The 15,409-nt window shown below is 35.6% G+C and overlaps 1 protein-coding gene across 1 annotated transcript in view; it reads left to right on the top strand.

Annotated features, from left to right (window-relative positions):
• Copb1 (coat protein complex I subunit beta 1) overlaps nucleotides 1-4,371 on the top strand; it is a 40,211-nt gene extending 35,840 nt beyond the window's left edge. Inside the window, exons 19-22 of the mRNA XM_076844225.1 lie at nucleotides 1,280-1,425; nucleotides 2,257-2,346; nucleotides 3,386-3,541; nucleotides 3,988-4,371. Of these exons, the coding sequence (XP_076700340.1) occupies nucleotides 1,280-1,425; nucleotides 2,257-2,346; nucleotides 3,386-3,541; nucleotides 3,988-4,047 (452 nt within the window). The 3' untranslated portion in view covers nucleotides 4,048-4,371. The remainder of the gene's footprint in view (nucleotides 1-1,279; nucleotides 1,426-2,256; nucleotides 2,347-3,385; nucleotides 3,542-3,987) is intronic.
• The last annotated feature ends 11,038 nt before the right edge of the window (nucleotides 4,372-15,409 follow it).

The raw sequence follows: 15,409 nt of genomic DNA, 5'->3' as shown, positions 1-15,409 counted from the left end.
AGTGTTCTACAGATAGATAAGGAGGCAGCTAGAACAGATGCAAGTAACTTGATACACCTAGAGTTTAGTAACCATCTCCTTAACACCTATTATTTTCGGTCCTTCTTTTCCTTTTAGCCATTTAACTCCCTTGGCCTTCTATCATTTCTCACTGAGGTTTCTGCTAAGCCATGCAGGAAAACAGTAATATTAAAAGTTTGGTCAGAGGAGGAAGAGCCTATAAAGGATTCTCAAGTGTGGTTAGAAAAGTAAAGAAAAATCTTTCAGAAATATCTGAAACCATAAGAGATTAAGTAACATGAAGTCAGAAAAGAGGGGTCCTTTGGATTTATCCATCTGTGATCTTTTTTTTTTTTTTTTTTTTAGTATTTATTTTTTAGTTGTAGGTGGACACAATATCTTTATTTCATTTTTATGTGGTGCTGAGGTTTGAACCCAGTGCCTCAGACTATAGGCCCTTGGCTTTGATAGGATTAAAAGAGAGCAGTAGCCAGAAAAGAATGCAAGGATGGAGTAGGTTTTTTTTTTTTTTTTTTTAATAATGAAAAGAGATCCTCGGATATATGAATATAATGTAGGGGAAAATGCTGATAGAGAATGGGAAGGTAAAGACCAAGCCTGAAAGAGATAACAATTAAATGAGTAAAGTCCTGAACCAAAACAAGGATCACAAATGATAAGTAGACTAATCTTGAAAAGAGGCAGCACTTCTGATATGAAAAGGAAGGAGGTGAAAGTGGATTCAAGAGAGGGAGATATAGTTTTAGGAGGTTTTTCTTGGTACCTTTACTTTTCTCTGAATATAGAAAAAGTGGGGGAATGTCAACAGAAGAGTTCAAAAGAGAAAAGATAGTTTCCAATTAGATTTTAACTTTCTACTATGGAAGAGGCAGTCATAGAAGCAAATAATCTTGTTTTAAATGCTATGGTTCAACAGTTTTCATTCAAAAATTTTAATTGGGACCTACTGTAGGTACTCTGTCCTACTCATGTATCCACTGTAGTGCCTTTTACAACTGCACAGTGAATTGAATTATTTGTTTAGCAGCAACCCCAAAAAAGCATGCCTGAATCCTGGCCTCACCACTGATCAGTTGGATGACCTTGAGCAACATATTTTTCTTCTGTGTTTTTATTTTCTCATCTGTACGATTGAAAACAATACTATCAGGATTGATTGTTAAACAGATAGTGTTTGTAAAGCACTTAGAATAGAGCCCAGTATATGGTATTTTATATATATATGTGATTATGGTTCTTTTATATATGTATATTACAGTTTATGATGTCTCTGGAGCAGCAAGTGACAGAAATTGTGTGGTCCTCAGTGATATTCACATTGACATCATGGACTATATCCAGCCTGCAACTTGCACTGATGCTGAATTCCGTCAGATGTGGGCCGAATTTGAATGGGAAAACAAAGTTAGTCTTTGGGAGATCTTTTGCCAGGAGATCTTTTGCCTCTTAATCTTTCTTTTGAGTAGTGCTAAAAGATTCTCTGATTAAATTAATTACACTTAAAAAAAATGTCAAACATGAAAAACAAATAGTTCTTTATTAGCTGTTCTTATAAATTAGCCTTAATTAGAAATCATGTATGTAGTTTAGTATTTGCTGTTATAAATTGATTAATAATTCTATAATTAATAATAAATCTCATTGATTAAAACACTAAATATTCGATCCCTTCCATGTATGAATGATAAATTGAATCTATTATCCAAAGGGGCTTGCAAAAAGTCTGTTGCCTGTAAGGAATTTTGCTTCTTTGAGCCTTGATACTTTTTTTAAAGTTTTTTTGGTAGGTTTTTGTTTTTGTTCAAGTGGTTATTAAACCAGGATGCTTTACCACTGAGCTGCATCACCAGTTCTTTCTTTTTTCTTTTGAGGCAGGGTCTTGTGCATTTACTAAGGGTCTCACCAACTGCTGAGGCTGGATTCAAACTTGCATGCCTCCTGCCTCAGCCTCTCAAGTCACTGGGATTGCAGGAGTGCCACCATAACCAGCTCAGTCTCAATTTTTTTTTTTTTTTTAATTAGAACTAGTCTATATACCTCATTGATCTTCTGTGAAGTTATCTATATCTGAAAGTACTAATATCAACCTGCAAGTTATTAGATTTTATAGATGTCATTTACTTTTTTGTTGCACCCTCTTCTCCTAAAGAGTTGAAGGAGGTTCTAAAAATACCAGTGATTCACAACTTTCTTATTATAGGATTTTGATCTCCTTAACTTTTTTCTCCTCTGTAGGTGACAGTTAACACCAATATGATTGATTTAAATGACTACCTACAGCACATATTAAAGTCAACCAACATGAAGTGCCTCACTCCAGAGAAGGTAAAATTTGATTAGGAAATTTCAAAATTTGACAGAGAGTAGTAACAGTGAATTCCTGGTTATCTTATATTTCCTTTAATGTGTTTTTGTTATAATTCAGTTTGGTAAAAATAGTGTTGTTCTGGAGTATCTGAAACAAGTTACCTATATAATGTTTGAATCCACTTACCTGTTTCTTTTTAAATATATCATCCTACTTGTTCCTGGTGCAGTTACCCAACTGAATAGTCAGAATAGTCAAATTATTTTTTTCAGTTTTCTTCCCTTTTCAGATAGAGGCTTATTCCAAAATAATTTATTTGTAATACTGGATTAGAAAGTATCCATGACTTCTTCAGTGGACTCTGACTATAGGTCAGAATATATCTGCTTAAATTCAGGGTTCTTTTATTCCCCCCCCCCAAGTTCAGAATTCTTATTATACTATGACTCTCTGTTCTATTTGTGAGTATATGAAAAAAGACTAGAAAAGAAAGGCAGAAATGGAGCCAGAACTCTAAGGAATTTTTTTTCTGTATAAAATTTGTGTTAATGTTATATTTATTTTATCAATAAAAGAATGTCTGCTGTCAAACTCTAAACTCAGTTTAGAGTGTTTACATAGCATGCAGAAAGCCCTGGGTTCCATCCCTAATACTGCAAAGACAGAGACAGACAGAAACAGAAATAAAGAATGTCTGCTCCCAAGCAGGTAGGTTTTAATTCATGTAACATGAATTTATTCAATACTGAGTCCAATGATAATATTCTCTTCCTTCATGGAGCTTAAGGTCCTGTGAAGGAAGCAAATGTATAAGGCAGAGATACATAAATACATATTGGAATGAGTACTATTTCTTTAAGTCAGGTTTGTTGAAAAATAATGCACAGTCAGTAAAATTCACACTTTTCATATGTATAGTTGTATGAATTTTGGCAAACCATGGTCCTGTAACCACTACCACATAAGTACTACTTTAAATAATTCACTTATGTTGTCTGGCTTTGCCAGTATGTAGTTCTCTAGTAAACTACTGAATTTATCACAAATCTCCCCCAGGCCCTTTCTGGTTACTGTGGCTTCATGGCAGCCAATCTTTATGCTCGTTCCATATTTGGAGAAGATGCACTTGCAAATGTCAGCATTGAGAAGCCAATTCACCAGGGACCAGATGCTGCTGTTACTGGCCACATAAGAATTCGTGCAAAGAGTCAGGTAACAATTCCTTTTTATGAGAGCATCTCTGAACTAAACGGGAGGAAGAATTTGTTTTATTATTTCTCTAGATAATATCTTCTGTTATACTCATGTTTTATGCCTATTCACACATATATAAGGATAGTATTTGATGAGTAGAAATGTAACTTTTGCTTCATTTAAAAGGCCCACCTTTTAGGCCTATCACTTTTGGATATTTGCTTAAAACAACTGATTTCTGTGGGGTATTTGTGAAATGGATTCTAGAGAGGTTTTTGTTTGTTTTGAAAGTCAAGGTATAAATGTAGTGACTTGTCAACTACAGTAAAATTTTGGTGAGTCTGTTTTTATATCTTTGGTTTTATTTTTGATGTGGTATCATCGAATGGAGGCTTAATTCAGCTGGAATAACCTGCTGGTTGTACAGTTTCAATAATAATAAACATCTTTATTCTTCTTTTCAGGGGATGGCCTTATCTCTTGGAGATAAAATCAACTTGTCTCAGAAGAAAACTAGTATATAAGAATAATCAAAAAGTCCTGGAAGCTTTACAGTTTAAAATTTAGTTATGGGCTTATTGGACTTGAATATCTTTTGTACTCTTTCGTGCTTTATGTTATGTAGAATCTGAGTTCATGCTGAATGCATTCCAGCCAATAATTTATAGCCTTCCCTTAAATCAAGATTGAGTTTAAAATTATGGTTTGTCTTTTGTCTTAACAGTTGAATGCTGTCCTCAAAGTATGTGTTTCTCACATGTACCAAGACCATTTTCATAGTACAATAAACAGATTTATTCATAAATTTTTTGTTATTTTATAAATAAATAATTACATAATTTCGGTTATGTAGCAATGTATTTTTTTTAGTTGGGTTATAGATTTTCATTATAAATTAAAATTACTCTTTGAACTGTTAGTATATGCAACTTTACAAACACAGTGATATAAAATGAAACAAGCCTTTGGCTTACTTGATTCTTTTTTATTTATTTAGTATTCCAACATTGACATCTCTAAAATGCCTTATCATGTTCTAAAGGTCTTTTCTCAAACTTAGCTCCAGGGAGAAAGTATCAAAATAACTTGAGAAAAAAGATCCATCTTCAGTTTAAAGGAGTTATTATAGATCCTGAATGAAACAGAAATACTGTTCTTAATTATTCTAAATTATAATGAAAAGTAGATAATCAAAAATGGATTGTTTAATCAGTTACATTTAACTTTGGGTATTCTGTATTAAGAATTAAATTGGTTCTAGTCATTGACTGAAGTTTTACTAGGAAGATTAACTCTACAGGATTCAAAAAGCTATTCTAGGACCAGGTGCTAGGGCACATGCCTATAATCCTGGCTATTCAGGAGGCTGAGGCAGGAGGATCATAAGGTGAAGAGCAGCCTCAGTGACTTAGTGAGACTGTGTCTCAAAATAAAAATTAGAACATAAAAGGACTGTGATAAAGTTCCCCTGGGTTCAATCTGCAGTACCAAAAAAATCAAAAGCTATTCTATTCCCAAATTACCTCTGTTCCTTACCCTTCACCTTTCTGTCACTTTGCATTAGGTTTCGGCCTTCATTGTGGATGATTGAGGTATTCTGGTCTTTTAGGTAAATCTGAATTTAAACTATTATCCTTTTTATTCCATCAAGGGCTTGAGTTTGTTACCTGTGAGTGCATACATAAGGTCTGTGAAAGAGGGAAAGCAGGGACAGAAGGTGTAGCTCAATGGTAGAACACTTGCCTAACATGCACAAGACTTGGGATTTGATCCTCAGCACTGCAAAAGGGGGAAAAAAAAGGTGGCATCTTCTTATTCAGTAAAAATGGAATGATTTGCTTGTCATATAAGGAGATGAATACCTTGTATGATATCATAAACTTTAAAGCTACTTTCTTTTGTCAATCATTAAGCCAGAAAATTACAGGGTATTTGCCATTCCAGAGCACTGAGGTCTAAAAGCCAGTAGCTTCCAGATGGGAAAGACACAGGGAATATAGGAAAGGGGTCAGTTTGATGGATTGAATTGAGGAGTGGAGATTTGTAATGAAAGCAGAGGAACTTAACTGTTCTATTGACTATTAGTCATTAGATATACTGGGGGAAAAAAAGGATTCCATAGTCAGGTAATTTGGGGAAAAGCTGAACACTGTCCTGTATTAGGCAATCATAGTGCACATTAGCATATTGAACATTCTGAGAAGTCCTTCAGTAAAGATGCAGATTAAATTTGGTTAGCCCAGAATATTTTAATCTTATCTTGAACTGGAAATTCATTCTTAGAATACCTATTGATTTACATTTATAGAATACCTATTAAATTACAGTCAGGTAATTTAAAATTTCAAGGAGAGTTGAAGATAGAGCACTTGCCTAGCATGCACAAGGCCCTGGCTTCCATCTCTAACACCACCAAAAAACAAACAAGGAATTATGCTTCTGTGTATGCTAAAATAGATCTCTCTGAATAATCTTGGGAAGCTTCCTGCCTAACATTTTCAGACTATTTTTGTTGGAATCACATCATTTTGTTTACCTCACTTTGCCATTTTCTCAAAAAAAAATTTTTTTAAGAGAGAGGGAGCGAGAGAGAGAATTTTAATATTTATTTTTTAGTATTCGACGGACACAACATCTCTGTTTGTATGTGGTGCTGAGGATCGAACCCGGGCCGGCGAGCACGCTACCGCTTGAGCCACATCCCCAGCCCCTTCTCAAAATTCTTAAAGAAAGAAAATAAGTTAATTTGGTTGTCAGAAGTTAATTGCAGTTGAAGCTTCATTAGGTATCTGTTTACTTACTTTTATTTTTCTAGTACTGAGGATTGAACTCAAGGTGTTCTACCACCGAGCTATATCCTCAGCCCTTTTTGAGACAGAGTACCACTAAGTTGTCAAGACTAGCCTCAAACTTGCAATCCTCCCACATCACCCTCCTGAGTAGATGGGATTACAAGCATGCACCAATGCACCTCACTTATTATTATTTTTTGTGGGTGTGTGTGGTATTGGGGATCAAACCTGCAGCCTGGCACATGCTGGGCAAGCATTCTACCACTGAGCCCCTTTATTAGCTTTTCAATGGTTTTGTGCATGTAATGATTGCGAATGGAAATGGATAGAAGCACTTTTAGAGAAGCTGTTTACACAGTATCCTCTCAGTTTGGATATACTGTACATGAGTGGATACTTGTACTAGAATATACCATGTAATTAGGACCAGGATGTCTTGTAAGAAAATAAATATATTATCTAAAACTAAGTGAGGGCTTAATGTATTCATGTACTAAAGGGATAAACTTGTAAATCTTATAACAAAATTAAATGGCCCTTAATATTTCATTAATGTCATGACACTAGAGGGAGCTCTATGCAGCTATTTCATTTGGAGAGTAGATGTGATTGGTTTTTAAGGTTGTTTTTAGAAAAAACAAGGTAATTTTTTATTTTACTAGCAAGATAATATAAAGAGAACAAATAGAAAGACGTTTATGCAGTTTTTCAAATATAGTAAGCTATTTACTTACCTTGCTAATAGAAAAAGTACCTACCTTGCTTTTACTTATATAAAAACAACTTTAGACAGATAGGTGGCACATGACTATAATCCCAAAAACTTGGGAAGTGGAAGCAGGACTATTGCAAGTTCAAGACCAGCCTCAACAACTTTAAAAGGTCCTCAGCAATGAATGAGAAATTGTTTCAAAATTAAAAAAAAAAACAACTGGGGATATAGCTTAGTGTTAAAGTGCCTCTGGGTTCTATCCCTGTACAAAGTAAACACATACATACAACTTTGAATGCCAAGATTGATAGTGGTATCACTATCACTTCTAATGATTTAGAAATAGTATAGGAGACATATCACTTCAGGATGTGAAAAAGTAAGTGAACCAAAATATCTTCGGAAACTGAATATCAAATGTGGAAAATCTCTGCTATATATTGGGTAAAATAAAGTAGTTTTACTGGTGAATTGTTCCTTCCATATTGACAAATATTCTGGTCAATGAATAATTTATAGCCTTCCTCTTAAATCAAGATTAACTTTATAGTTTGCCTTTTATTCTGAATGCTGTCCTCAAAGTAATAGTTACACCAGCTTCTTTCTTTATTGCCCAATTCTAGATTCTCAATACACCATCAGCATTCTCTCTCCTTCTCCATGAGCTCCATTATGTACCTCTAGGTTCTCAGGAGCCTAAAGTAACCAGCTATAAAGCAGAAGGAAAGGATAATTTGCCACTTACTTGCCACATGATCTTACATGATAGAGAACCAAATTATTAGCTGGGCAAGGTGGTGCAGGCCTATAATCCCAGTTACTCAGGAAATTAAGGCAAGAGAATCACAAGTTCAAGGCCATCTTGGGCAATTTAGGATAGATCCAGTCTCAAAATAAAAGGAAAAGAGCCAGAGATATAGCTCAGTGGTAGAGCATTTGCCTGGTGTGTGGAAGCCCTCGGTTCAATCCCTTACTACCCAAAACAAAACTAAGAGCTAACTTACTAAGCACTGTGTCCAGTATTAATTCTTGGTGCTTTTTTCATGACATTTACAATCCTCACAATGACTCTCTGAAGCAAAAACTAGCAATACCATCATTTATAGGTGATAGTTACAGTCTTTGAAGAGATGAAGGTTTTGTTCAAGGCTTAACAGAGATAAACACAGGTATAAGGCCAGGTCCTTGCAATTGGTCACACATTGCTACAACTACCTAATCTTATGCCTCAGTTTCCTCATTTGTAGGGTGCTTATAATGAGTACTTCACAAAGTTGATATGAAGATGCAATGATATAATGTATTATGAATATTTGACACAGCAGATATTCATCAATAAGTGTTTGTTCCATTTTTCCCCATTCACCTATATTACCTTGCAGAAAATACTGAAACCTATTCCCTCTATCTTTATAACTCCCTCAGAATTTAGTTCTCTTTATACTCTACTTGAATGCTTTTGTTTTTAACACCAGTTACTTAAAAAGAAGCTTCATGGGGCTGAGGTTATGGCTCAAATAGTAGTACACTTGCCTGGCATGCATGAGGCACTGGGTTCGATCCTCAGCACCACATAAAAATAAAATAAAGATATTGTGTCTACCTAAAAGCTAAAAAATATATATATAAAGAAACTTCAGGGCTGGGAAAATAGCTCAGTTGGTAGAATGCTTGCCTTGCATGCACAAGGCCCTGGGTTCAATCCTCAGCACCACACACACACAAAAAAGAAGCTTTGTTTCTTGAGAATTCTTTGGTTAAGGTATGAGTAGTTCTCAACTGTTGTCTTATTAAAATAAGATAATGAGTATTTGGCACTTTGCCTATTAACTTTTTACCTCTGCTAAATGTGGTTGTTATAATCTATATTCCTCATGTGATTATTTATGATGAACATACTGGTTTTGTTTACTTTCATAATGATATTCAAATGACTGGTTCTTTAAAATTGAGCACCAGAGGACTGGAAATAAAGCTAGGTGGTAGAGCTTAGCATGTGTGAGGCCCTGAGTTTGAACTCCAGTCCTGGGGGGGAAAAAAAATTGAGCACCAGAGATACGTGTTTGGTTACAGTACCAGTATGATTTTTTAGGGTTGCTCACTGTGATCAGAAGTCACTTCTAATCTGACCGCATCCTCTTTATTTTCTCCAGCTGGCAATGCAGGATCTCTTTGAGAAGTCAATTTTGCAGTGACAAAAGAATGTGAGCAGGATTTGTGCCTTTTATCAGAGGTTCTATATATTATTGGGGAATTCTGAGAAAACTTCTCACTGTATATATTCTGGAATAATTGTAATACCTCCTAGATATACAAATGGAATATAGCATGGTGGACTGAAGTAGCCCTGAATGAGTCTTCCTAAATCTAATCCCAATTCTCTAAGAAGCTTTCAAAAATAGGTATATCTATCTAGGCCTACCTCATCTGTAAAATGAAACAATTCAGTTAGTTAACCTCCAGAGTTTCTAGCTAAAAGATTCATACCCCCCAAAACTGGTGCTTTTACAGCTACCTCTACTGGGATATCACCACCTGTATATTACCCACAGGCACCTCAAAATCAGCATGGAATGGGACTGTGGTCCTAATTCAGAGGTAAAGCATCTGCCTAGCATGTATAAGGTCATAGGTTCAGTCCCCAGCAATACAAAAAAAAAAAAAAAAAAGAAATGGAACTTATCTTACCCCCAAACCTGTTCCCGTACCATGTTCTTTGGACACTTAAGCTAGAAACTTGGTAAATCACCCTTAATTGTACCCTCACTCCTATATTTCCTCAGATACCAAAACCTATTTTCTCTCTTCTACATTTTTCTAATCATCTTTTTTCCCATACACCCACTGCCATTGTCCTGGTTTATAGTATTGTCATCTTTACTGTGGTCTATTACAGTGGCCTAGCCATACATTCCACCTATAATTTTAAAATGAAAGCCTATGCTTTAAAATAGTAACTATTTATTTCATCAACTTGCTCAAACATCACTGCCAAACTATTTTGAGAGACATACCAAAGGAAAAAAAGTCTAAAGATTTTAATAATTGTATTTTTAATTATAAAAATTAGGCTATTTGGGAGAATGACACAAGAGGATCTCAAATTGGAAGCCAGCCTCAGCAGATTAGAGAGACCCTGTCTCAAAAAAAAAAAAGGGGGGGGGGATGGGGATGTAGCTCAGTGGTAGCACATCTGGGTTCAACCTCCAGTATTGCAAAAATAAAAAATCACAAAGGATTAAGACTCACCAAAATGTGGGGCCAGGCCCAGTGGTGCATACCTATAATCCCAAGCACTTCATGGCTGAGATAGGATTACAAATTCAAGGCCAGCCTTGGTGACTTAGACCCTGTCTCCAAACAAAAAATAAAAAGGGCTAGAGAAGTAGCACGATGGTAGAGTGTCCCTGGACTCAATCCCCAGTACTCACCAAAATGAATATTAACAATCATATGGTGTAGTCTAAAGTGTACCTAGAGTACATAGTAGACAATAAATACGGAATGCATATTTATTGAGTGACCAAATGAATGAAGCATGTAGCCATAAAGATAACAAGGGGACTGAAGTTACAGCTCAGTGGTAGAACACTTAAATGCCTAGCGTGCACAAGGGCCTGGGTTGGGTCCCTTGCACCACACGAAAAAAAAAAGGGATATTGGGGGTATATATAGCTCAGCGGTAGAGCACATAGTAAAGGCCATAGTCTCAATCCCAGCACCTAAAATAAATAAGGCTATGGATTTAATTAATCCCTGGACATGTGCCTATAAAATGTTAGTGAGAATTACATCATGTTAATGTCTCCTACATTAAAAAGAATACACTGCCAGTCTTTCCAACTGTCTAGAAATCAAAATATCACATCAGTCATATCACTAGGATAGCTTGAAAATACATGCTATCTACCCACCCCAGTTACTAGGTTTAGCTAAAAATATTTCATTGCTGTAATCTCTGATTGCAGCTCTTGTGATTTTTTAGATCTGTGATCTTGATCTCTTGGGCTTCAAAGTAGCTGAAACCTCAGCCTATTCTGGGCCCACCCAGAGAGCTGGCATCCCCTTGTGAGAAAGCATTGCATTCTCTGAAAAGGGTGGGGACTGACCAACTTCACAGGACTTCACCAGCCTGGGTGTGGAGAAAATGCCCATCTGACTCAAGGAGCCAGTCTGGGAAAATTACTGAATTTTTCTAAGCTGTGCAAATTATTTTTTGAAGACAAACAACATAAAAAAGTGAATTTAATGAATTATAATCAAAATTTTCTCTTTCTACAAAGTTATTTAAGGTCGTACTTTTTTTTTTTTTTTTTTTTTTTTATGAGCCCTTGATTTGAGTAAAGGTTTGACTGTTTTCTGTTAGGCTAAGAGTATGGTTTTCAAAACTGTCTCTGCTAGTATTCCACAAGCTAGACCAATACATTCCCACAGCTAAAATTAGAGAATGATGGTCTTTTTCCCCAACTCCAGAATACACAGGTCAGTAAAAAAGAATTTTGTCAATTCTGTTTCTTCTCTATAAATATTTTAACATTTTAATACCTGGTACCAAATTTTAAAAGTATTAAAGAAACATATTTGGCTAGTTGTGCATTTGTGGCTGTGTATACTCCTGGTGGTTTTTTATTCCATACATGTATTTTCTTTTTTAATATTTATTTTTTAGTTTTCGGCGGACACAACATCTTTGTTAGTATGTGGTGCTGAGGATCGAACCCGGGCCGCACGCATGGCAGGCGAGTGCGCTACCGCTTGAGCCACCTCCCCAGCCCCATACATAGTAAATCATTCCTTATTCATCATATTGAATTAAATGTGTCACTATTTCAAGGACAGCTTGACTTGTAGGTACTCCATCCTGTACGAGGTTTCTGTGTGAAATAGAATTTGTAAAATTCAAATGTTTATCTAATTCATACAGATCATGTGCTCATGGGCTCTGTTTAATGAAAAGGCCATGGTAATGGAAGTATAGATCTAAGTTCAGGTAGTCTCTGGCTTATATCTTCAATGTAGAGAACTGTAGCAAAGTCCTGGGAGAGTGTGCCCTGGTTTTTGGCACTTAACCTGTAGGTATGATTTTTCTCTCATCCCCTAAGTGAAAATACAAGCTGGAAACTTACTAAGATCCTTGGGTTTTGACTGATAATGTCTATTACATGTGTAGTGTTATGCTATGATCCTGACATTACTTAAATTCAGATAGAGTCAGGTGAATATTTTAGGGGAAAAAAAAAAACAGCTAATCAGAGCACTGTTTAAGTCTTACAATAGAAAAGTCTTACACCAACTGCTGTGAGAACACAGAAAACTGGTGGCTCTCAGAAGTCAGGCATGGATTCATAAGGAAATGACATTGAATTAAGCCTTGAAAAGTATAAACCGGCCTGCTGAATGTCAGATAAGGGATAGGGAAAGGGTGAGAAAGGCATTCCAACCACAGCACAGTTTGGGTGAAGTCACTGAGGTATGAGGACAGAGAGGTGAGTTCTACTAAACAGAGGGTTTGCTGGGAGACCATCAATGGTGAGACTGGAGATGGCAGCCAAGTATTAGGTCAGAAGGATCTAATTACAGGCATTTGAACTTCATCTTGCAAGGAATGAAGAAAAACTACTAAGGGTTTTAAGAAGATAAGTGACAGATTTGCATTTAGAAAAAAAAAAAAACATCCTTGGAGAATAGATCAGAAGTGTGGGATAACAACCTGTTGTAAAAATCACATCAAAGCTGATTTTGACAGAATATTATATGCAGAGTGGGACATGGTTGAACAGGGAGTAGGGGACAATAGGAGCCTTAAAAAAGGTTACATCTCCCTAAAGGCAAATGGTACTCTAATAGGTGGGGCTGCCAAATCTGCTTTGCTCATATAAAATGATACTATCTTTAACCTTCCTGTCTTAAAGGGTTATAGAAATAACAATGAAATATAATCGGTAAAGATGTACACAAATGGACAATGAATTAGTTATTAATAGTATTGTCAGAATGATCTTCATCTACCCATGAGATGAATGAATTGGAATTGCCTCTTTTATGGGCTAAAAAAGTCATATATCAGCAATTTTATATGGATTACTTAATTTTCTTATTTCAGCTTACTTAAGGCCATATCATTATTTTTTTTAAGATAAGCAATATATTTCATCAAGGGATTTCCAGGAATGCTGGGGAGGCAAGTGTGGTAGAGAGAAAGTGTGCAGGTTTAGGAATCAAATAAACCTAGGATTAGATTTTTCTCTAATTTATCAACAATGACTTAGGCAAGTCTATCTCTTTCAGCCTTATATTTTTTTTAATCTGGAAAAAGGAAGGAAATAATATCTACTTTGTTAGACTTACTAAATGAGAAAATTCCTGGCCTGTTAGTATGTGGTATATAAAAGGCGTTTAATAAAAGTCAGTCTTCACTGCTCCATATGCCCCCTCTCCCTCATTTTTCCTACTTGGCATAGAAGTCAGAGTTATCTATTTCCTGTGTCCCAGAAAAAAACAGAGTTATGCTGGGGATTTTGGTGTATATAAAAAATGTTCAGCTATCCTAACTTCAAACCAAAATCTAGAATATTGAAACTAGAATATTCTATGGAATGGCTTTGGGCACAATTTATGTCAAGTTTTTCCGGAATGCCACAAGTCTCATCACATTTCACATCATTCAGGAAATTACTCATTTAGCTCAGACTTCCAATAAGCTTATACATATATACTGTGTAATTTTCCCCTAGAAATGTCATGACCGTTTTCTTTTTTAATGTGATAACTGCTTTTGAAGGGGGATGGGAACAGTTAAAATGGTACTTATGTTTTTAAAGTCCTTACTCTGAAACCAAGCCCAAAAGGTGAACTCACAGTTACTGATTCTCCACACTCCTGGGTCCCAGTAGCACAGCAGATTTCTGATTTTTGCTTCATTTTCCTTGCTAAGCATTCTTTTACCCTTGTTTGTTTGTTTTTGGTACTGCTGGGCACCAAATCCAGGGCTTTGTACATTCTAGGCAAGTGCTCTACCACTGAGCTACACTCCCACCCCTTTACTTGCTTAACATTTTTGTTCCCTAAGGAGGAGTTCTGATTTTGAATTAATTCAGTTTTTTTTTATGGAGCTTCTGCTTTGTGCAAGAATTGCTTTGTCACAATATGTAAATAGTAAAAAGACAGACAAAATCTTTGCACTTAAGAACTTACTTTTTTTAATATTTATTTTTTAGTTTTAGGTGGACACAATATCTTTATTTTACATTTATGTGGTGCTGAGATTCGAACCCAGTGCTTCGTGCATGCTAGGCGAGCACTCTACCACTGAGTCACGGCCCCAGCCCATGAGCTTACATTCTTATGGCAACAACCAAATAAGGTATTTTCAGAGTGGATGAGTACAAGGAAGGAAATAAGCAGGCTAATGGAATAATGGGAAATATAGTGACTGGTAGAAAGGGAGGTAAGGGCAAAAAGACATTAACTTCATTTTCCTTGCTTAGCATTCTTCCTAAAGTGGAAATTAGTTATGAATGGTTTTTTGTTTGTTTGTTTGTTTGTTTGTTTTTATTTTTTGGTACTGGGGATTGAAACTAGGGACCCTTTACCACTGAACTACCCTCACAGTTCTTTTTATTTATTTTTATTTTATTTTATGTATTTATATATTTATTTATTTATTGAGACAGTATTATAAAGTAATCAAAGCTGTCCTCAAACTTGTAATCCTCCTGCCTCAGCCTCCTGTGTATCTGGAATTACAGGCTATCTTGTAATGCCATCTTGTCTAAAAGCGGTAACCTTTTCTAACTTAAAAATTAATTGCTGTGTGAGTATGCATATATGAGTGTGTGTGTGGTATTGGGAATTGAACCCAGGGCATCACTCATGCTTGGTTAATGCTCTACCACTAACCTACATTCCCAACCCTTTTTATTTTGTTTTGAGACAGGGTCTCACTAAGTTGCCTAGGTTGACCTCAAACTTGTGATCTTCTTGCCTCAGCTTTCAGAACAGGTAAGATTACAGGCATACAATACCATACCCAGCTTAAAAAATTACTAAATAATGTCTGTTCACTGAAGATAGAAAATGAAGAAAGGCAAAAATAAAACAAAAGAGATAAATACTGGTTAATATTTTGAGATATGCCATTTCAGATGTACATTTATATTTTAATCAAAGTATGTCATAATATCTTAATGATATAAACAAGTTCTAATGTTAATAAATTAATGTCTGCTTCTGTAGCACTTTATTTTTTATTTTTTGAGGTACTGGGGATTGAACCAGTACTCTACCAGTGCTCTACCACTGAGCTATACCCCAGACTTTTTTTTTTTTTTAGTTTAAAAGATACAAATTTATGTTTATAATCTGTAAAGTGCAGGAGATCAT

The sequence above is a fragment of the Callospermophilus lateralis genome, chromosome 2 (assembly GCF_048772815.1).
Source record: "Callospermophilus lateralis isolate mCalLat2 chromosome 2, mCalLat2.hap1, whole genome shotgun sequence".
In the NCBI taxonomy this organism is placed as follows: domain Eukaryota; kingdom Metazoa; phylum Chordata; class Mammalia; order Rodentia; family Sciuridae; genus Callospermophilus; species Callospermophilus lateralis.
Note: the sequence above shows the minus strand (reverse complement) of the source record. Positions and strands in the feature narration are given on the sequence as shown.